Source organism: Marmota marmota, unplaced genomic scaffold (genome assembly GCF_001458135.2).
Source record: "Marmota marmota marmota unplaced genomic scaffold, marMar, whole genome shotgun sequence".
In the NCBI taxonomy this organism is placed as follows: Eukaryota; Metazoa; Chordata; class Mammalia; order Rodentia; family Sciuridae; genus Marmota; species Marmota marmota.
This window is the reverse complement of record NW_026000019.1, coordinates 27,689,824-27,713,162: the sequence shown is the minus strand read 5'-3', so window position 1 is coordinate 27,713,162 and position 23,339 is coordinate 27,689,824. Positions and strand designations below refer to the sequence as shown.

The window sequence follows — 23,339 nt, the reverse complement described above, 5'->3', positions numbered from 1 at the left end:
CCCTCCCTCCCTCCTCCCTCCCCTCTCCCTCCCTCTCCCTCTCCCTCCCTCTCCCTCCCTCTCTCTCCCTCTGTCTCTTTCTCCCTCTCTCTCCCTCTCTCCCCCTCTCTTCCCCTCTCTTCCCTGGAAGGCAATCATGAGACACTTCCTTGTAGCCTTGGGCTCTAATGAGGTATGCGGCTTCCCCTGCAGAAGAAAGCAGTGGACCATAAAACCTCCTCATTGCAAGAACAGACTCCCCAGTATCATGTGTCCCACAGCTCACATCATAGTCATCTGACCCCTTTTGCTTCAGTGGTATCTTTTCTGGTGAATGGAACAAGGAACTGGGGAGGCCTTTTGGTTTTTCTTCCTTTGACTATCTGTATAAGTAATGAACTGTCTGAATCAAAAAGTGACTCATGGTATCTTCCAGATCAGCCAGGTGCTGGCTTTTCTAGTGCTATGTATTCTTAACTGCTACCTTTACTGTTTCCTTTGTAGTTTTCCCTGGTAATTTATTTAAAGTTTCTTTAAGGAATATAATTGCTTCTCTCTACATTTATTTTTTTATTGTTAACTTTTACTTTTTTTTATTTTGAGACAGATCTTGTTGAGTTGCAGAGGCTGACCTTGAACTTGGAATCCTCCTGCCTCAGCCTCCCAAGTTGCTGAGGTTACAGGAGTGGACCACCACATCCAGTTCCCCACATTTATTTAGAGCGTTCATTGTTGCAGAAGATGGTGTTCCTATTTTAATAATGAGGAAGCTTCAAAGCCCCATGAGTAGGTTGTGGCAAAACTTAGTTCTCAGGGCCTGAAATTCTGTTACCTGGTCACTACCTACCAAAGAGTTCTGTTTCGGTTGGTCTGACGCAGATCCTAGGCTTTGACATTTTTTAGGAGACTCTTCCAGGTAACCTTAATTTAGATATTTTTTTTTAGAGTAAGCATATGTCAGTCTTCTAATTGGAAAGTAAGGTGTAAATGTTACTAAATATGACTAAAATAATGACTGTGAAACTGACACAGCCCCCCATCCACCTGCCCCAGAACACTCACCAAAGACTTGCAGCTGGTACTCCTGGATATGAGTGATAAGGGAAGTCCTCAGGTTAATGCGGGCCCGGTAGTACCCTGCATCCTCTTGGCTCAGATTGCCGATCTGCAGGGAGTGGCCTGGACCCACCACATTCATGCGGCCCCAGTACCGGCTCTCCGCCTGGTAAAAGGTGTCTCGCCCTCCAGCTTCTGCTGTGGTGACTGTGGCAATTGCCCCAGGGACTGAACGGGACATCCAGGAGATGCTCTCTACCTGTTGTTCTGGCAGCACATGCAGGGGCAGAGTGACAGACCCTCCTAGGGTCCCAGTTATCACCAGAGGTGCTGGGTCCTCTCTGGACATTCTTGGACCTGTGGACACAGAATAAAAACTTCCGGGCATTCTGACTGAGCCAGGAGGTTACAGTGGGCCTGAGTCAGGAAAGGGATGACCATCCCCATGTCATAGATGAGAAAATGGAGACCTCAAGCATTGAGGTGGCCTGCTCAAGACTCCATAGCTAGTTAGTGGTAGAACCAGAGCAGGAGCGAGTACCCACCCCTTCACGTAGGAGGCTCTTCTTCAGTATCAAACTCATTAACATATGATGAAATAGCTACCCAAATGCTATCCAAGGACTCCCAGGTGCCAAGGGCAATTCTGGGGAAGTACCTGATGATCCCTGCTGTCACTGGCTGACAGGCTAGGTCAGAACTCACCCGACCCAGCCCCATCTACCACATAGACTGTCTGTCTTACAGCATCCCCAGAATTGTTTGTCTGTCCAGCCACCTCTCAAACAGAAACCAGCTCCTGTGAGGCCCATCAGGATTCCTGAAGTGCATCTTTCTGGAGCAGGGGGACTAGTGTAGTGCTGGCCAAGCCAGTTTAGGGTGCTCAGTGGGCCAGAGGTTGAGATCCCAGCCTACACTGAACTTAAGAGAAGAGTGTAAGCCCTCAGGCACCAGGCAGACCGCTCAAGTTCAAACTTTTGCACTACTAGCTGTGTGATCTCAGGCAGGTAGCCCTCTGAATCTCAGTTTTTTCACCTGTAAAATAGAAATGTCATCTAGGATTTCAAAAGGTTAAATGAAATAAAGCAAGAAAACATTATCTAATATTAGTACTTATAATAATTATTAGAGCAAATTATTAGAATTCCTTCTCTTCCTCCTCCCTCTCTTCCTCTTCCCCCTCCCCCTTTTCAGGACTGGGAAATGAACACAGGATCTTGCACAAGCAGGGCAAGTGCTCTACCAGCTCTTTTAATTTTTTTAATTTTTTGACAAGGTCTTACTAGGTTGCATAGGCTGACCTCAAACTTGCACTATCCTCCTTCCTCAGCCTCTCAAGTACACTATTAGTATTTTTTTTCTTTGAGACAAAAAGACAAAACTCACTAAGTTGCTTAAGGCCTCACTAAATTGCTAAGGCTGGTCTAGAACTTGTGATCATCCTGCCTCGGTCTCCCCAATCACTGGGATGACAGGCAAGCACCACTGTGCCTGGCACTATCAGTATTCTTAAAGATAGGTAACATCATTGGAATAAATTAGTGAGTGCACCAAATTTGCACTTCATTAAATCTAGTCATCATCCTTGTAGAACACTCTTTAAGGATTTTTAAAAATTTTCATTCATGCATTATGATCATATACAATAGTGGGTTTTGTTGTGATGTATTTGTACATGCACATGACATAACTTGACCAGTTTCATTCCCCAGTACCTCTTCTTTCCCTTCTTTTCTCTTTCCCCCTGACTCCCTTCCTCAACTCTAATGGTCTCCTTTCAATTTTTGTGAGGTCTCTTTTTAAATGTTTTTCTAACTTCCACATCGGAAAGAAAACACCTGACCCTGGACTTTCTGAGACTGGTTTGTTTAACTCAACAAGATGCTCTCCAGTTTTATCCGTTTTTCCTCAAATGACGTAATTTCCTTCTTTTTTGCCGAGTAAAACTCCATTGTGTATAAATACCACATTTTCTGTGTCCATTTATCTGTTGAGAGATACCTAGGGTGGTTTCATAACTTGGTTGTTGTGAATTGTGCTGCCATTTCTCAGTAGCATGGACCATCTCTGTATTTTTGCCACATACACATGCAATCCCAGAAGGCAGAAAATCTGAAACTGACCAAGGTCTGTCACACAGATATTTAGAGAGAAAAGGCAGCACGGCTCAGGGAGGGATCTGGATCCTGATTTGAACTTGGATTTGGAAGCACTGCTCATATCACTAACACCTAAGTCAGATGAGGAGCCTCCTTGTTAAAAATAGAACCAAGAAGTCCTGTGGTCACCATGAGTGGGAGGATGCACACCATGCTGGGAACCACAGCATCTTGGTGTGTTCACCACAGAACCCACTGGACAGATCAATGCTCACGTCCTCCATGGAGGACGTGAGGCTAGCTCTGCCTGGAGCCAGCTAGTGGGAAGCATCCCACAGCAAGGTGATACTGACCAGTAGACCTTCCTCTCTCCAAACTGGGCCCTAGGTCTGATATCTAGCCTGGGGGAATCCTACCAGGGACAAACAGCTTTGTGCACCCTTAAACCCTCAAGTACAATAACTCCCTGGGCTCAGTTCAGGTTCTATTCCCTTGATGCAGCCTTGTCCAAGCTCCATACTTCCAGCCCAGCCATGCCTTCCCCTATTTCTGAGATTTTATTGGCTACTTTTGTTTTAAACATGTACTTCCTTCTGCCTCACACAAATAACTGTGCAGTGTGTCTTTCCCCAGATTCCGTAGCTCCCCAAAGAGAGAAGACGGTGGAAGGGATTAATGCCTGACTAATAAAACAAGTCAGCCTGGGTGGGTTCACCTCATGGGTAGGTGTGGTGGGGTGAGTGTCAGGCTCCTTGGCGTGAATCCTGTTTTCTGACACCGATGAAAGGAAAGTGATACAAAGGAGTCAGAGGCAGGACACAAATCCCAACAGCCAGACACTTGGCTGAGCACTCTGTACACATATTTCATTTAATCCTCCTCAAAAACTGTAAAGTAGGTATTCTTCTTCCCGATTTCCATATGGAGATCATGAAATTTAAAGAACTTAAGAAACTCGCTCATACTCCTCAGCTAGGGAGGGTAGAGCTCAAACTAAAACCTAGGTGCTTCTGACCCTAAAATTGATGCTCTGTATGCTACACGGTACTGTCAACAGCAGAATTTCCCACACTGAATTCCTCCCCCATATCACACTGACACCCCGTTTCTAAAACACACACAGTGATCACTAAGGAAGGGCCTGACCAGAAACCATGACATGGAGACAGCTCCATGTGCATGCTCTGCAGTTGAAGCAGGGGGTGTTACAAGAATCCAGCTTCTGGTTTCAGTTCTCTCTTTAATGGTGGCTCTGTGGTTCTCTGAGACTCTTGTTGCTGCCCTGTTCCCATAGTTGCATTCTGCTGAATAGTTGCACTGTGCTGACTTTCAGTTTCACTGACCACCTGCCTGTGCCAGCGCATGGTCACTGAGGCTCCCAGCCCTGTCTATCATCTGAAAACCTGGGGTAATACTGCCTGCCTTATTCACATCCTAGCATTGCATTAGAGATCAAAATTTTTTACACATAAGTGAAAGTCTTTATCATCTGCAAATTTTAAACACATTAAAGAGGTTCATCAACATGTTAAAGGCGGGAGTAGGGACAATCTTGAAGGCAAGTGACTCTGACAGCCTGTATAATCTGGCCCCACCCCCTGCCCACCCCACTCCCACCCCACTCACCCTGGAGGGGGAACAAAACTGAAAGCTTGGAACTCAGGAGATAGACCAGAACACAGCCCCTCACCACAATTTTCTCAAGAACTATCTTCTTTTAACCCACATGCCAAGCCATCTCCTGCCAGGGATCAGATCCTCGTCGTGGGCAAGCAGTGAGAATCCAGAGGGGCAGGAAGAGCCCACAATGCGTTGGGCTTGAGATGCTCTCCTGAAGTCATTTGGGGGACATGGAAGTCCCCATCCATGATGAGAGGTGACTCTTAGGGACTAGCAGGAGAAGTAAAAGGTGGAACAAGACACAGAGCACCAACTACAGAACACAAATCCCAAGCAACATCCCTATGGGTCCTTAAAAACCTGAACGTCTCAGGAAACACACTTGAAAGGGCAAGAAGCAGAAAAGGCAGGTCCTGGAAGTGGGTGTGGCTGATCCCCTGTCTGGTGCCCCCATCATTCAGCCTCTCTGGAAATGTCCAGGGTTCTTGTGCAACATCAATAGAAGAAATGTGAGGATGACAAGGACATGGCTGGGCCTGCATGACCTGAGATTATTGCAGAGGCGTAAGCACATGTGTGCACATGCACGCACATGCGCACATACACACACACACACACACACACACACAGAGTCTGGTTCCCACAGAGGCAGCACCTTCAGTGAAAATTGCCCATTCTTAGACTAAACCATTGTGCAGGGCAGGTAGAAGATGGTGGGAGGGATGCACTTACCCATGAGAAGACTAAGGAGGAGCCAAGACCATGGTAGAGAAGGTGCCATAAGGATGGGCCAGCCTTGCAGCAGCAGCAGGATTGTGTGTGTGAATGTGAGCCCACAATGTGAGCCCACAAACATTTCCTGTATTTGGTGTCACCACTTTAATCATACGTAGTTTTCAAGTCACAAGATGTGAAGATGAGGGGGGACACAAAAGAAGGAAGGATGAGAATCACCACAGTGAGCTATTTAAAAACCCAAACCACTGCACATATGGTGTGAGGCTACATCACGTACAACCAGAGAAATGAAAAGTTGAGCTGCAATTGTACACAATGAGTCCAAATGCATTCTTCTGTCCTATATACCTAATTATAATTAATTAATTAATTAAAAAACAAACACAAAACTAATGATGTCACAGACTTACTTTAAACCCTTCAGGGGCCTACTATCCCTTACAAGGCGAAGAAGTCCAGAATCAAAATCCCGGTGGGTAAGGCCCTTTATGATCAGCTTGCATCTTGTTCACAATCCCAGCTTCATGTTTCATCATCAAATGTCACACCTTGTGTGACTCCAGTCATGCAGAATACTTCTAAAGCAGTCCCCGCCTGCTTTTCACTCTTTGTTAAGTTGTAGATGGGCACAATACCTTTATTATATCTATTTATTTTTATGTGGTACTGAGGATTGAACCCAGTGCCTCACACATGCCAGGAAAGCGTTCAACCACTGAGCTACAACCCCAGTCCTGGAAATTAGTGCTCTATCTGACCTGCAATTCATTTTTTTAAATTTTTTATTCGTTTTCATTAGTTATACATGATGGTAAAAATGCATTTAGGCACTTTGATATATCCTACATAAATGGGGTATAATTTCCCATTTTTCTGATTGAACATGTTAGAGAATCACATGGGTCATGCAGTCATTTTATGTACATAAGGTAATAATGTCTGTTTCATTTTACAATCTTTCCTATTCCCATAACCCCTCCTCTCCCTTCACTCCCCTCTACCTAATTTAATAATACAAGTTTTCCCTAGCACCACTCCCCTTATTGTGAAATGGCATCCACATATAAAAGAAAACATTTGGCCTTTGTATTTTTGGGATTGGCTTATTTCACTTAGCATGATATTCTCCAACTTTCTCCATTTTACCTGAAAATGCCATAATTTCATTCTCTTTAAAACTGAGTGACATTCCATCGAATATACATACCACATTTTCTTTATGCATTCATCTATTGAAGCACCTAAGTTGGTTCCATAGTTTAGCTATTGTGAATTGAGCTGCTATAAACATTGACATGGTCACTGTAGTATGCTGATTTTAAGCCCTTTGGGTTAAATGGTAGTTCCATTCCAAGTTTCCTGAGGGATTTCCATACTGCTTTCCATAGTGGCTGCACCAATTTGCAGTCCCACCAGCAATGAATCAGTGTATCTTTTTCCCCACATACTCGCCATCACTTATTGTTGCTTGTATTCTTGATAACTGCCATTCTGACTGGAATGAGATAAGATCTTAGAGTAGATTTGATTTTCAATTCTCTAAGTGCTAGAGATATTGAACATTTTTTCATATATTTGTTGATCCATTGTATTTCTTCTTCTGTGAAATGTCTGTTCAGCTCCTTAGCCCATTTATTGATGGGTTATTTGTTTTTTTGTATGTTTGTTAAGTTTTTTTTTTTTTTTTAGTTCTTTATATATCCTGGAGATTAGTGCTCTATCTGACCTGCATGTGGAAAATATTTGCTCCCAAAATGAAGGCTCTCTCTTCACATTATTGATTGTTTCTTTGACTGAGAAGACACTTTTTAGTTTGAATCCATCCATTGATTCTGGATTTTATTTCTTGACTCTAGGGATATTGTTATGGAAGTCAGATCTTAGGCTGATGTGGTTAAGAGTTGGGCCTATTTTTCCTTCTATCAGGCACAGGGTGTCTGTTCTAGTGCCTAAGTCTTTGATCCACTTTGAGTTGATTTTTGTGCAAGATGAGAGACAGAGGTTTAATTTCATTTTGTTACATGTGGCTTTCCATTTTTCTCAGCACCATTTGTTGAATAGGCTATCTTTTCTCCAGCGAATAAACATTGGCACCTTTATCTAGTATGAGAAAGTGTATTTGTGTAGGTTTGTCTCTGTGTCTTCTATTCTGTACCATTGGTCTACATATCTGTTTTGGTGCTCATACCATACGGATTTTGTGACTATAGTTCTGTAGTATATACTATATATAAAGTCTGGGATTGTGATGCATCCTGCTTCACTTTTCTTGCTAAGGATTGCTTTAGCTGTTATGGGTCTCTTATTTTTCCAAATCAATTTCATGATTGCTTTTTTTATTTATATGAAGAATGTTGTTGGGATTTTAGTTGAAATTTTATTAAATCTGTAAAATGCTTTTGGTAGTATGGCCATTTTAACAATATTAATTCTGCCTATCCAGGAGCATGGGAGATCTTTCCATCTTCTAAGGTCTTTTATAGTTTCTTTCTTTAGTGTTCTGTAGTTTTCATTGTAGAGGTCTTTCACCTCTTTTGTTAGATTGATTGCCAAATATTTTATTTATTTTTTTGACACTATTGTGAATGAGGTAGTTTTTCTAATTTCTCTTTCAGTGGATTCATTGCTGATGTATAGGAACACATTTGATTTATGGGTGTTGATTTTATATCCTGCTACTTTGCTGAATTCATTTATTAGATCTAGAAATTTTCTGGTGGAATATTTTGGATCCTCTAAGTATAGAATCATGTCATCAGCAAATAGTGATAGTTTGAGTTCTTCTTTACCTATTTGTATCCCTTTAATTTCTTTCTTCTAATTTCTCTGGCTAGAGTTTTAAGGATAATGTTGAATAAAAGTGGTGAAAGAGGGCATCCTTATCTTGTTTGAATTTTTAGAGGGAATTCTTTCCATTTTTCTCTGTTTAGAATTATGCTGGCCTTGGGTTTAGCATTCATAGCTTTCACAATGTTGAGGTATATTTCTATTATCCCTAGTTTTTTAGCGCTTTGAACATGAAGGGATGCTGTACTTTGTCAAGTGTTTTTTCTATTGATATGATGAATTACATTTATTGATTTTCATATGTTGAACCAACCTTGCATCCCTGGATGAACCCCACTTGATTATGGTGCACTACAGTTTTAATATGTTTTTGTCTGAGATTTTCCAGTATTTTATTGAGAATTTTTGTATCCATGTTCATCAGGGATATTGGTCTGAAGTTTTCCCTCCTTGATATGTCTTTGTCTGGTTTTGGTATCAGGGTGATAATTAGTGTCATAGAATGAATTTGGAAGGGTTCCCTCTTTTTCTATTTCATGCAATACTTTGAGGAGTATCGGTGTTAATTCTTCTTTGAAGCTCTTTTGGAACCTGGCTGAGAATCCATCTGGTCCTGGGCTTTCCTTGATTGGTAGGCTTTTATGTTGTTTCCTATTTCATTACCTGAACTGTATGACCTCCTCATTCAGTTTGGGTGGATCATATGTTTCTAGAAATATGTCAATGTCTTTGAGATTTTCTATTTTATTGGAGTATATATTTTCAAAACAGTTTCTGATTATGTTCTGTATTTTAGATATGTTCGGTGTGATATTTCCTTTTTTATAACATATTTTAGTAATATGAGTTTTTCTCTCTTGTATTTGTTAGTGTGGCTAAGGATTTATCAATTTTATTTATTTTTTCAAAGAACCAACTTTTCATTTTGTCAATTTTTTCAATTGTTTCTTTTGTTTCAGTTCTGTTGATTTCAGCTCTGATTTTAATTATTTCATTTCTTCTACTGCTTTTGGTGGTGATTTGTTCCTTTTTCTAGGGCTTTGAGATGTAATGTTAGGTCATTTATTTGTTGACTTTTTATTCTTTTAATGAATGAGCTCAATGCAATAAACTTTCCTCTTAGTACTGCCTTCATAGTGTCCCAGAGATTTTGATATGTTGTGTCAGTGTCCTCTAAGAATTTGTTTTATTTATCCTTGATTTCTTCTACTATCCATTCATCATCCAATAGTATATTATTTAGTCTTCATTTGTTAGAGTATCTTCTATTTTTGTTCTATCATTAATTTCTAATTTTATTCCATTATGATCTGATAGAATGCAGGATATTATTTCCAATTTTTGTATTTACTAAGAGTTGCTTTATGGCAGAAGATGTGGCCTATTTTAGAGAAGGATTCATGTGCTGCTGAGAAGAAAGTGTATTCACTTTTCGGTGGATGAAATATTCTATATATGTCTATTAAGTCTAAGTTATTTATTGTATTATTTATTTCTATAGTTTCTTTGTTTTTTGTTTGGAGGATCTGTCCTCTAGTTTGAGAGGTGTGTTAAAGTCACCCAGTTTTATTGTATTGTGGTCTATTTGATTCTTGAAATTGAGAAGGGTTTGTTTGATGTACATAGATGTTCCATTACTTGGGGCATAAACATTTACAATTGTTATGTCTTGCTAATATATAATTCCCTTAAGTAGTATGAACTGTCCTTCTTGTACCTTCTGATTTAACTTTGGCTTGAAATCCACTTTATCTGTGAGGATGTAAACCCCTGCTATTTAACATGACCCATATGAGTGATATGGGTTTTTTTCCCATCCTTTTACTTTCAGTGTGGATATATTTGCCTATGATATGAGTCTCTTGGAGACAACATACTGTTGGGTCTTCTTTTTAATCCAATCTACCAGTCTATTTCTTTTGATTGCTAAGTCTAGGCCATTAACATTCAAGGTTATTATTGAGACACAATTTGTATTCCCTGTTATTTTAACTTATTTCTTATTTTTAATTTGACTTAGTTTTTCCTTTGATTCCTTTAGTGTACTTCCTCCCTTTGCTGATTTTCACTATTTTTTTTCACTTCATACTCATGGAATATTTTGTTGAGAATGTTTCATAATGCAGGCTTTCTAGTTGTGAATTCTTTTAATTTTTGTTTACTATGGAAGGCTTTTATTTTGTCATCAAATCTAAAGCTTAATTTTGCTGGATGTGAAATTCTTGGTTGGCATCATTTTCTTTCAGAGCTTGAAATGTATTATTCCAGGACCTCCTAACCTTGAGGGTCTGGGTTGAGAAATCTGCTGAGATCTGAATTGGTTTCCCCCATACATAATTTTTTTTTCTTCTCAGGCCTTAAAGATTTTATCTTTATTCTGTATTTTTGTCATTCTCATTATAATATGTGTTTGTGTGGGTCTGCTGTAATTTTGTGCATTTGGGGTCCTGTAAGCCTCTTGCATTTGATTTTCCATTTCATTCTTCAGGTTTGGGGAATTTTCAGATATTATGTCATTAAAAAGATTGTGCATTACTTTAGTTTGTATCTTTGCTCCTTCATCTATCCTGATAATTCTTTTTTAATTTTTTTAGTTGTAGATGGACACAATATCTTTGTTTCTTACTTATTTATTTTTTTATGTGATGCTGAGGATCGAACCCAGTGCCTCAAGCATGCAAGGCAAGTGCTCAACCACTAAGCTACAATCCCAGCCCCTCCTGATAACTCTCAATTTTGGTCTTTTCATGTTATCCCATAATTCTTGAAAGTTCTTTTTATGGATTCTTACCATCTTCTCTGCATGGTAAATTTTATTTTCAATATTATACATTTTGTCTTCATTGTCTGAGGTTCTGTCTTCCAAGAGATCTAGTCTGTTGGTGATGCTTCCCATTGAATTTATAATTTGATTTATTGATTCTTTGTGTGTGTGTTATCTCTAATTCTTTATTGAAGTGATCTTTCACTTTCTGTATTTTCTCTTTGAGTCCACTCTTTATGCCATCCTTTACTTTACAGATGAGTTTATGTACAATCTAAACTCCTTCTCAGACATTTCTTCCACTGTTGTCGTCAGTGGATTTTGTTATTGGAGCATCTTGTTTTGTGTGATGTACTTTTTTCCCTTATATTTTTCATGTTGTTTGTGTGTTTTCCCATCTAGCCATGTGGACCTGAGGCAGTACAGATTCTACCCTGTAGGCTTATATTGTCCCTGAAGGTTTCCAGTACCTCACCTTTAAGGGTGAGACCAATATCAACAACACTCAGTGTAAATAATATATAGCCTCATACCTAATAGCTCCCACTAAGGCGTCTACTACTTTCTTGCAATAAACCAAAACGATGACTTTGATAGCTGTCTACAGCATAAACAGAAAATTTGTTAAAATGGTTTATAATTTCAAATGGTGGATGAGAGAACAGAAGTAGCATAGTACACAATATTCATGAGGGAGTAAGAGAGAAGCTAGAGGCAAAAATTTACATCTTAGTTGAATAGACTGACTGGGTGGAAGAGGAACTAACAGAGATTGGCTGTTGGTGGGAGAAAAGATAGAGAGAGAACCCAGGAAAAAAGAAAAGTGAGAGGAAGAATATAAACAAAGAAAAAATTTAAAATGGAACAATACAACAAAACCGCAAAATACCATTCATATATCACCATCTTCCACACATTGATGCATAAAAAACAACCTGCTCCAAATATGGTAAAGATGTTAGAGAATAAAAAATAAAATAAATCTTGATGGAAAATTAAACTGTCTCTGTCCTGGCTCAAAACTTTCTCAGGCCTGTCTCTGATGTCTCAGGGGATTTCAAGGCCCAGATCAACCCTTGCAGACTCAGTCACTGTCCCATGGATCTGGATTTCAGGTACCCAAGGCTCAGCCACGCTGCAGTCCCAAGATCTCAACAGTTGCTCCAACTTGCAGAGAGACCACCAGGGATATGCTCACATAAAGGAGCGACCCTGAGAAGCAGCAGCAAGATGGGGACCACCAGCACTACCAGCAGGAAGACCCCAAGCACAGCAAAACCCACAGGCACTCCCATACTGGACCGCCACATCCCGGCCAGAGTCCCCAGACAGAGGCAGCTACAGCAGCAAACCTGCTGGCATCCTGGCCCCGCAGGCCCTGGCCAACATCCCAAGATGGATGCTGCCACATGCAACCAAACCTGGAGTCTCCCTGGCAGTAGACCTCTGGGGAGTGGTGTTAGTGATAGTGGTGGGGGTTGGTGGCAGCAGCTGGTGCATCAGTGGCAGTTGTAGTGGGACAGTAGCAGCAGAGGCTGCAGCTGCAGAGACAGCATCACCCAGGAAACCTCGGGGTGTTGACAGTAGTGGTGTAGGGAGCAGCCTTGCCCAGAAAAAAGGCCTCCAGCTTGGCAGGGGCATCCGCCCCCATGCAATTTCATTTATAGGATTATCCTTGTCCATACCTGTCTTGGTGCCAAGACATCCATATTCTCCTGCTCCTATATTTTGGTACCTCTTATTCTTTAGACTTTGTTATGGTTTGGATGTGAGGTGTCCCCCCACAGCTCCTGTGTTGATGCAGAAATTTTCAGAAGTGAAATGATTATATTGCAAGAATTGGAACATAACCAGTCAGTCCATCCTAGTTGAATAGATTGACTGGGTGGTAGCTGTAGGCAGGTGGAGCATGGCAGTAAGAAGGAGGTCAATGGTTGCACACCCTGGAAGCATTGGTTTTACCTGTGGTTACTCTCTTCCCCACTTCCCTGCTGTAATGAGTTAAGCAGCTCTCCTCTGCTATGATATTCTGCCTTACCTCCAGCATAGATTGATGAGACTGGCCAACCATGAACTGAACCTCTAAAACTATGTTTATACAGCCTTCAGTTGTGGAATGGGAAACATCTACCACCATCCCACCTCCCAATTCTCAGGCCTTTGGATTTGGACTGGGACTTAAACCATCAACTTCCCTGGTTTTCCTTCCTTCAGACTCAAACTATGTTACACCACTAACTTTTCCCATTTTCCAACTTGCAGAAGACAAATCACAGGACCTCACCCTTCATAATTGCATCAATCAATTCCTATAAATAATCTTTCTATCTCAGAATATGGCAAATAAAGATATATATATATATATATATATATATATATATATATATATATATATATATATATATATANTATATATATATATATATATATATATATATATATATATATATATATATATAAAATCTCCTGTTTCTCTATACATTATATTACTGAGAGTGGTTCTAGAGAAGCATAGCTTTGTTTGGTTTGGTTTTGGGATGGGTTTTCACTATGTCTCCCAGGCTGGCCTTAAACCCAATTCTCCCACCTCAGCCTCCTGAGTTGCTAGGATTACAGATGTACACCATGGTACCCACAGAACTTTAAGGAAGAGTTTTCTGAGTTGTTTTGGGGAATCCTGAAATTGGTTCACTAATCTGATTAGATTTAAAATGATAATGAATCTATTTCCAAAGAGCCAAGTGACTCTGTATATGACACTTTTAAGCACTTTAGGAAAACTAAGTCATATAATGATGTTGATTGGCTTGCCCTAATATTACTGGACAAAGTGGTGAAAGAAAAGAGTTCAGGGATTCAAATTCCCAGCTCGAGGATTCCATAAATGAGGTAAGAACCTATGTGCATACTCTGAAGTAGAGATTATTTCCTGTAGCCACAGGGATGAAATTACTGAAAAATAAACACTGAACTCATCTTCTGTTGGCTGAACTACAATGCAAGTAGGACTCTCTTATGGTTTGGATGGGATTTGTCACCAAAAAGCTTATGGGTGAGACAATGTGAGAAAGTTCAGAGTAAAATGATTGGGTTGTGAGAGCCTTAACCCAATAAGTGAATTAATCCCCTGATGGGGCTAACTGAATGGTGACTAGAGAAGATGGGGCATTGGGGGCATGGCATTGGGCTATATATTTGTATCTGGTGAGTGGAGTCACTCCCTCTTTGCTTCCTGATCATCATGTGAGCTGGTTCCCTTTGTCACACTCTTCCACCATGATGTTCTGCCTCACTTTGAGCCCCAAGGATTGAAGCCTACTGTCTATGGATTGAGACCTCTGAAACTATGAGTCCCTAAATAAGTTTTTCCTCCCCTGAAATTGTTCTGGTCAGAACTTTTAGTTATAGTAACAAAATAGCTGACTAAAGTAAATTCCCAGTCTTGAAAGTTGTCTACTTTAACAATGAAAGCAGGTACTGGAGAAAATGGGATCCTATATGTATGCTAGTCAACTTTCTGTTTCTGTGACAAAATACCTGAGAAAAACAACTTAAAGGAAGATGTAACTCAATGCTTATAATAATAATAATAATAATAATAATAATAATAATCTTTTTCCCTCTACCTGGAGATCTTCAGGGAAAGAAAGTTAACAGTGAAAATGGGTCAAAATGCCCCTACCTACTAATTTCATGGACTTTGTGTGGGAAATTAGATGACTTTTACCAATGCCATTGTCCTGTTGAAAGAAAGAAAGACTAACTTTGGGTTATGGTTGTAGAGCTTTCAGCCCATGATTGGCAGGCTCCATTTTTTCTGGGCCTGTGGTGAAGCACAACATTGTGGCAGAACCGTAAGGCCAAGGAAAGCTGCCCAATTATGACAGCCAGGAAGGGGCCAGAGACAGGACAAACCCTTCCAGGGCAAGCCCCCATGACCTACTTCCTCCAACTAGATTCTATCTCATTTCTGCCTCCTCCCAATAATGCCATCAAATCATCAATATGTCAATGGGCCAAACCTTTGGAGAGTTTAAAGCCTTCATGATCCAATCACTTCCCCAAATCCCCAACTCTGAACATTGTTATACTGGGACCAAGCCTTCATTCAACACATGATCTTTGGGGGCTCATGACCTAAACCATAGCAAAGTTTGAGAAGACTCAGATGAGCTGGGGATACCGAGGCTATAGATTCTGATGAGTCTTAACCAGAAAGAAGGCTTCCCATAGGCAGTGAATGCAGCTTGTGATTCCCTGCAAAATTAGCTTCCCAACCCCAGTGGAAGTGGACTCCCCAACCCAATGGCAGCAGCATCCCCACCCACAGTGGTAGCAGCTTCATCAATCACAAATGGTGCTGGGAAAACTGGAAATGCATATGCAGCAAAATGAAACTAAACCCCTATCTTTCAGCATGCACAAAACTCAACTCAAAGTGGATCAAGGACCTAGGAATCAGACCAGAGACCCTGCACCTTATAGAGGAAAAAGTAGGCCCAAATCTTCATCACATCATATTAGGCCCCAACTTCCTTAACAAGACTCCTAAAGCACAAGAATTAAAATCAAGAATCAATAAGTGGGATGGATTCACTAAAAAGCTTCTTCTCAGCAAAAGAAATAATCAATGAGATGAAGAGAAAGCCTACATTTTGGGAGCAAATTTTTGCCACACACATATCAGATAGAGCACTAATGTCCAGGATATATAAAGAACTCAAAAAACTTCACACCAAAAAATCCACATAACCTAATCAATAAATGGGCTAAGGAGCTGAACAGACACTTCTCAGAAGAACATACACAATTGATCAACAGATACACTGAAAAATGTTCAACATATCTAGTCATTAGAAAAATGAAAATCAAACCTAAGATTTCATCTCATGCCAGTCAGAATGGCAATTATAGAGAATACAAACAAAAATAACTGTTGGCAAGGATGTGGGGGAAAAGGCACACTCATATATTGCTGGTAGGATTGCAAATTGGTGCAACCACTCTGGAAAGCAGTATGGAGATTTCTTAGAAAACTATGAATAAAACCACCATTTGACCCAGCTGTCCCTTTTCTCAGTCTATACCCTTGTGGGGAGCCACTCTGAATGACCCACACCTTCCATCCTGAAGCAAGAGGCTCTTACCAATCACTACATTTTGTGGTGGCTTGGTGTTGTCCCAGCCCAGGAAGTAGAAGGCGTGTCTTCAGGAGCTACACTCACCTATTCCTTTGTAATACTACCCCTTTGCCCTGTTTGGGATAGAATGTTCCATGGAAATGCTCTTTGTGTGTCTCCTTCTCTTGCTCTGCCTTTGGGTGTGGCCTTCCTACATGTCAGTCAACCTGCTGACAGCAGACATCATGAAGGTAGACTCAGCCCCCTGAAACCTGACCCCTTGCCTCATTTGAAGGCTTCTCCTTAATAAAAGAGTTCAGCACATGCTCGCTCTCTCTCTATCTCTCTACTTTTCATAGATCCCTAAGGTCAGAGGAGCCATCACAGGACCCAAAGAAAAAGGTATCTCTGTCTCTTGTGTGATTATTTCATGCAACCCAGTTCACCTGGAGTGACCCTGAGTGTTTTAGTTGTGAGGAACCTGACATACCCTAAAGACTTAAAAACAGCATACTACAGTAATGCAACCACTTCAATGTTTACAGTGGCACAATTCACAATTACTAAACTGGGAACCAACCTAGATGCCCTTTGATAGATGAATGAATAAAGAAATTATGTTATATTTACACAATGGAATATTACTCAGCATTAAAAGGGAATAAAACTATGGTATTTGCAGGTAAATGGATGGAGTTGGAGAATATCATGCTAAATTAAATAAGCCAATCTCAAGAAACCAGGGGTTGAATGTTTTCTCTGATAAATGGATGCTAATCCATATGGGGGGCATGGAATAAGTGGAGAAACTTGGGATGGAGCAGAGGGAAGGGGGGGAAGGCAAAGGGGCCGAAAAGATGATGGGATGAGACGATCATATTTACCCTAGGTGTATATATGTATGATGTGCGAACGATGTGACTTCATGCACAACCATAAAAGTGAAAAATTCTGCTCAATTTGTATAAAAAAATAAATTAAAAAAAAGTTAAAAAAAAAAGTATGACACTATGGGAGGCCACCCTGCCCACGGGCTGAGCATCCTCTCTCAGCCTTGAGTAAGGCAGGTGTTTGGTCCAGCATCACACGCCATGCACTGTGCAAAGAAAGTGGCCTCCACCTTCACTCGGCAAAGAAGTTTGCTCTCGCCCTGGACTTGGGCATTACCAATGGGATTCGATAACTCCCCTTTGAAACCCTATCCTCTGCCTTATTTAGTGAAGAACATTCCATTGAGGCTTCTTTGTGTGTTCCCCCCATAAAATAAAGACATTCTAGGTGCACACTCTCTTGCCTTCCAGCGTGGAAGAGGACCCTTGAGGTTACAGAGCAGTCCCACCCTCAACCTGAGAAACTCATGTCTGCGTGTTGCATGATTTCTTTGCTGTTTTCTTATCTTAATGTTGCAGCCAGCTCTTTTGAACCCAGCTCATCTTGTAAGAGTGGGCAGCTGCTGAGACATTACATTACCAAAAAAAATTGCTTTGAGTTTTTTCATTTATACTGCAGAAATACAAGGAACATGTGTATGAATGGATACCCAGACTATGGTAATGGTATAAGGTACATAAAATCAGGCCAAATTTCTTGATATAGGCTCACTATGATGATACTACACTTAATATGGCAACCCAGGGATTTAAAAGGTCTCTATTGGTTGGTTGGTCAGATGAAATATGGACCAAAAGATCAACCACCACAAGCAAATTGGAAAAGCCTAACCTCCTTTAGCTTAATGTAGATAAAAATGTCTCAGACTTGGGACTACTGGATTGTTAGAGTGGATTTGTGATTTAAGACCTACTTGCTCACACTGGGAGAATCCAAAAGACATAACTTCACAGCCTCTCAATGGGTTCCCAGACTTGAGCCAGTTTGTAGACTCAGAATCCTTGAACAAGGACAGGCTGAATCCCCTGCAGGAAGGACCCCAAAACCCTAATGAAAATTTATGCTGTTAATTTTTCTCCCAATCTTCCCCCAAGGGACTTACAGCCCTTGAAAAGGCCAAATATGGATGCGGTAGGGAGGGGGGAGATAACCAGATCTTTCAGAGTGGCTTTCAGAGATACTAAGTCACAATGGCCCTTTAGTAGAAGGGGATTATGGAAGTCAGGTTGTCACAAGAAAACAGGGAACTGAAACTCCAAACCTTGGATCTTGCTTTCTGACGACAGAAAATTTAAAGTCAGACACCAAAAGTCATGCAAGAGAACTCTATTACAAGTGAAAGTAAAGTAAAAGCAAAGTGAGGCTCAAGCAGAGAGCACTCGCAAGAGAGAGCGAGGGCCATCTCTAAGCAGAGAAGGACAAAGGACACAATGCTGTCTCCATGTTTATTACTTTTGATGTTTACCAGGAGAACTGTGGACCACATTCTGTACTCTCTGCCAATCAGGTGTTTAACTCCTCCTTCCAGCAGGCAGTGGAGTTTTTGTCTACAGGGAAGAAAGAAGGTGGGGGATCCATAAAAACTCAAGACACCTCCACTCCCACAGGCACCAGCTCTGGATCCCTCCGTTCTGTTTCTTAAATAGAACTTATTTTTTATGCTTGCCTCAGCATTTCTCAGGTGTTTAATCTTCAACACCAGGGGAACAAGGACCCAATCCTGTTTTCCAAGATTAGGATCAGTGACATTCCATGCCACTCTCGCCAGAAGCGACATCCATATTCTGTTCACTATAAGCAAGTCACTGGATCCAGCCCTCACTGGAGAAAAGGTGATTACCCAAGGGCATGAACGCCAGGAGGGGCAGATCCTTAGCAGTCATCTTCAGGGGTCAGGGTTAGAACCCCAGTGCCTTGAAGCTACAGCAAGTAATGCTGGGAATAGATCTGAATCTTTACCCCAGCCTGAGGAGTTGAGGAGATCTGTGGTACTAACACAGACAAGGGTCCCTGGAACACACGCATCCACGCATACACAAACGTGCACACATACTCACATACTTCCGGAAGCTGAGGTAAGTGCTTCCTCCTTCAGCCTCAGATCTGAAAACAGACGGTCATGGAGGGCCCGAAGAATCATGCGGACAACTGGGCTGTAGGAGTGTTCTTCGATAAACCACAAGAGAGTCAGCCGCAAATATGTTCTGTGCTATGGACCTCTCTCCTCTTCCTGTTTGTGGGTAAGTCCACATTATGGCAACCATCACCTGTTAGTGGAATTCCTTGGAGGCTTGTAACATTTCCTGCCTGAAAGATTCTCATTTGATAAAAATCAAGAAACTCACCTCCTTTTGGTGATTACTCTGTGGATTCCACTTTATTTTGAGTTCTGTTTGTGTGTGTGTGTGTGTGTGTGTGTGCATTCACACACCATGAAGAGGCGATTTTCCTAGCCTCAGTCTCAAACAACTCTGGGCTCAAACTAGTTCTTCTCACCCTCACATTTCCTGCCAAGAAATGCTGTTATGAGAAATGCTAAGTTATGAGTTATGAGTTTGTTTCTGGTACAGTGTGGATACATCCACCAAAAGATGCAGGGAAGTTCTGCTGATGAAAAACCACCTGGCAATTCCCTAAAGAGGGGTCACCACTGCTAGACCTTCTTTCCACTTGCTGTCTTATTTTCCACATATCCTGTACTACTAAGACTTCACTGAGAATCTGGAGGTGGTCAGGGACCCTGAGCAAGGTAGCCTCTGTCTGGATAACCTTTGTTCCCCCCCACATTCTTCCTCTCCATCAAGTCCCAACTTTTGGGCTGGGCATGGTGGTAATGCCTGTAATCCCAGCAACCCAGGAGGCTTTATGATGATATATATAAAGTGCTTGGTGGAAGCTATGATTGTTGTTGTGATAATTACTGTTTTGTACATTCTTTGAAAGCAATTAAGGGATGGGTAAGTCATATGTAGTTATTACAATCTTTGAACCCTCCTTTTGTATTGGTCAAATGGTACTGTTCAAAAAAAAGTGATGTTGTCACTATGCTGGGAGCTACATGGCACTGTTTTGTGAAACCCACATCCTGCTCCTTCTTCTGACAGCCTAAGGGGCTTTAATGTGAGAAGATATGAATTCAAAGTGGGTTATATGCACCCAGCCAAGACCCAGCATCTTCTGGGCTTCCAAGATAGGAGTGATTAATTTCTTTAATTTCTTTAAATTTTAGCTCCTTGTCTGTAAATAAAGATATATTCTGAAGCCGCTGGGTTTTCAGAATTCGTCTCATCCTCCTTCCTCCCCTCCACAATATATTTGTGCCTCTCCTCTTTCTCTATCTTCTATGTATTTTTCTACCTAGAATTCCTGGAATAGCCTGGGTCTTGAACCTACCTGATTTTGTCTACAATTTCCAGAGTTCTAGCAGAGCCTGAGAAACCCAGAGCTCTGGGAACCCAGGGTAGGCCATACAGCAGATGTCAATAAGGTGTCTAGGAGAAAATGAGCTGCACTAGCCAAATGCCAGGCTCTGGTCAGCCTTGGAAACCAGGTTTTATCAGAAATATGCTTCTTCTCTAAAATGATAAAATCAGGAGCCTGCATCAATGATATCAATTATTCCTAACCCCCAGACTTAGCCAAAGTCAGTCTGAGATCCCCTGGACAATGAGGGGAAAGGTAGGGTGAGACAGAGGTGAGGAAACTCATTTTATTTTCAACACTTGGTTATGAAAATTGTCAAACACTCAGATAAATTGAAAAGATTTTGCAATGAGCACTCACAGGCCTCCCACCTAGATTCTACCCTTATACCACTCTCCTATCCTTCTCACCATCCACTAGGCATCCATCTACTCAAATTGTTTTTAAAAGAACTTTACCCATTCTTTCCAATTCACAGCAACTGCTTTCATTTAATTTTTACCATATTCCTTGAGGAAGGTGATGCAGACTGGAGCCCTTCAATCCTGTAGATAAATAAACTTGATTCTCAGAAAAATTCTGAAATGCACCCAAAGTCACAAGGCTAATTCCCCTGTTGGGACAGAAACATAAAAGTTCTGTTTTTCTGGTTGCTGTAGCTACTTTCATGGGGGAAAGTGTTCGGTGAATGAATGAATGACTTTGTTAGGCACTGGACCTAAAAAAGGAATCTCGTTTCATTTCTCACATGTAGCATTTTTGCCTGAAACATGTTTGTTGATGAGTGAATGAAGGCTGGGGCTTGAGGATTCCAGCTGCTCCTCTAAATCCTTCTTCTGTCTCTGCAGGACTAGGAGCCTCTGAAAAAGACTCAACCCCAATGGTGGTATCAGGGATCCTAGGGGGGTCTGTGATCTTCCCCCTAAACATCTCAGTAGACACAGAGATTGAAAACGTTGTCTGGAATGGCCTTGATGAAGCTCTTGTCTTAGCATATCCTGGAAAACATCCGATCTTTTTGGTCAAAAGCTCTGAGAGCCGAATAAACATCAGTGGAAGCTACTCCTTGTACATGAGACACCTAACCCAGAAAGATGAAGGATCCTACAAAGCTCAAATAAACCGAAAGAATTCTAAAGTCACCACTAAGAAGGAATTCATCCTGCATGTCTATGGTGAGTTCTAGAGAGCTTGTGTGGATTTTGACCTTTTGTTTTTAAAAACAGATTTATTTGTCTCTCTAGGATAAATATGACCACTATATTGGTTATTTTAACCCAATTCCATAGACACTGATATCAAGAGTGGAAAACATAACCATAAAATCCTTACGTGTTATAAAATTGCCATAATTTATGTAACCGATCTCTTACTTGTAAACATTTAGATCATTTCCAATCGTTTCCTCTGACAAACACTGCTTTAATGAATATTCCTGTGGACCTGTCTTTTCATGTGTATGTGAGTGGGTTATATTCTGAAAGAAAATCTATAGGATTGCTACGGTTTGGACATGAGGTATCCCCCAAATGCCTCTGTTAATGCAGAAATATTCAGAGGTGAAATTATTAAATCATGAGAGCTGTATCTAATCAGTCCACTCTAGTTTGAACAGACTGACTGGTTGGTAACTGTAGGCAGGTGACATGTGGCTAAAGGAAGTGGGTCACTGGGGTCTGCCGTGTGAGGATGCAGCCCCTGCTTCACCTCCCACTCCTGCTTGCTGACTCCACTGGCCTTTCCCCCATGACGTATTGCCTCCCCTCAGGCCCAGAGCAAGGGAGACTGCCATCTATGGACTGTGATCTCTGAAACCCAAATAAAACTGGTCATCCAACAAAAAAATTCTGAAAACAGGGATATATTCATGGAGGCAAGTCGCTGAGTTAAAAAGTGTATGCATTTTTTTTTATGTTGCTAGATATTTCCTGAGGCCTCCTTGGCTCTTAGATGGCTGCCCTTTCACTTTGTTCTCATATAGGAGTTCTTCTATGTTGTCCGTGTCCTTATCTCCTCTTCACATAAGGACACTAGTCATTTTGTATTAAGGCTCACCCCAACAACCCCATTTCAACATAATTGCCTTTTTAAAAGCCCCATGTCCAAATGCAATCACATTCTGAGATACAGGTATGAGAACTTTAACATGAAGTTGGGGAGGACAGATTCAGTCCTAACAACTCTGGCCTCTGGTCCCCCAAAATTCTTGTCCTTCTCATATGCAAAATACACGCACCCCGTCTGAACAGCCCCTTAAGTCTTAACCCATTCCAGCATCAACTCTAAATCCAAAACCTCATCTGAATATCTTTGAAATGGGGTATGAATGAGACTTGAGGTACTATTCATCCTGAGGCAAAATTCCTCTGTGGTTGCGAACCTGTGAAACAAGTTAACTACTTCCAAAAAAACAATGTTGGGACATCATAGGACTGACACTACCATTCAAAAGAGAAAAAATGGAAAGAAGAAAGGGGTTACTGGTCCCAAGCAAGTCTGCAATCTAGCAGGGCAATTTCCATTAAATTTTAAGGCTAAAGAACAATCCTCTTTGGCTTCGTGGTCTAGGCCCACTGGGGTGACCGCCCCATCCCCTTGGCCCTGGGCATCAAGAAGAAAACTGCCCAACCCTATCCCAGGCCTGTGTCCTCTAGGCCTATGGTGACAGTGGCAGCTCTGACAACCTCTGAACTTTGGTGTTATTCTTTTCCTTACTACAGTAGAGTTCTATCGACTTCATTCAGAAGTCTGACAGCCTTCCTTTGCTTGTCCTGTAACTGTCCCCTCAGTCCAAGCTTGTGGCATGCGCCAAAATACCCAAGAAAAAACAACTTAAAGGAGGAAAGGGTTTTTTTTTTTTTT

At 41.2% G+C, this 23,339-nt stretch overlaps 2 protein-coding genes and 1 long non-coding RNA gene across 6 annotated transcripts in view; 1 reads left to right on the top strand and 2 right to left on the bottom strand.

Annotated features, from left to right (window-relative positions):
• The window catches only part of LOC107147491 (T-lymphocyte surface antigen Ly-9-like), a 13,043-nt gene extending 7,426 nt beyond the window's left edge, over nucleotides 1-5,617 (bottom strand). The window contains exons 1-2 of the mRNA XM_015491989.2: nucleotides 5,487-5,617; nucleotides 1,042-1,392 (exon numbers count right to left, since the gene is read on the bottom strand). Coding sequence (XP_015347475.2) covers nucleotides 1,042-1,392; nucleotides 5,487-5,610 — 475 coding nt within the window. The 5' untranslated portion in view covers nucleotides 5,611-5,617. The remainder of the gene's footprint in view (nucleotides 1-1,041; nucleotides 1,393-5,486) is intronic.
• Nucleotides 5,618-18,485: 12,868 nt separating this feature from the next.
• On the bottom strand, nucleotides 18,486-19,221 carry LOC125618705. Its single transcript, XR_007350106.1, has 2 exons — nucleotides 19,112-19,221; nucleotides 18,486-18,601 (listed from the first exon to the last, which is right to left on the bottom strand). It is a non-coding gene; the product is annotated as an uncharacterized LOC125618705 (long non-coding RNA).
• Ly9 (lymphocyte antigen 9) overlaps nucleotides 19,123-23,339 on the top strand; it is a 25,137-nt gene continuing 20,920 nt past the window's right edge. For 2 of the 4 annotated variants that reach the window (XM_015491988.2, XM_015491987.2), the window contains exons 1-2: nucleotides 19,125-19,294; nucleotides 21,326-21,652. In XM_015491988.2, the coding sequence (XP_015347474.1) occupies nucleotides 19,174-19,294; nucleotides 21,326-21,652 (448 nt within the window). In that variant the 5' untranslated portion in view covers nucleotides 19,125-19,173. Of the gene's footprint in view, nucleotides 19,295-21,325; nucleotides 21,653-23,339 lie in introns of all 4 variants that reach the window. The other 2 variants (XM_048810175.1, XR_007350105.1) reach the window with 2 other exon arrangements.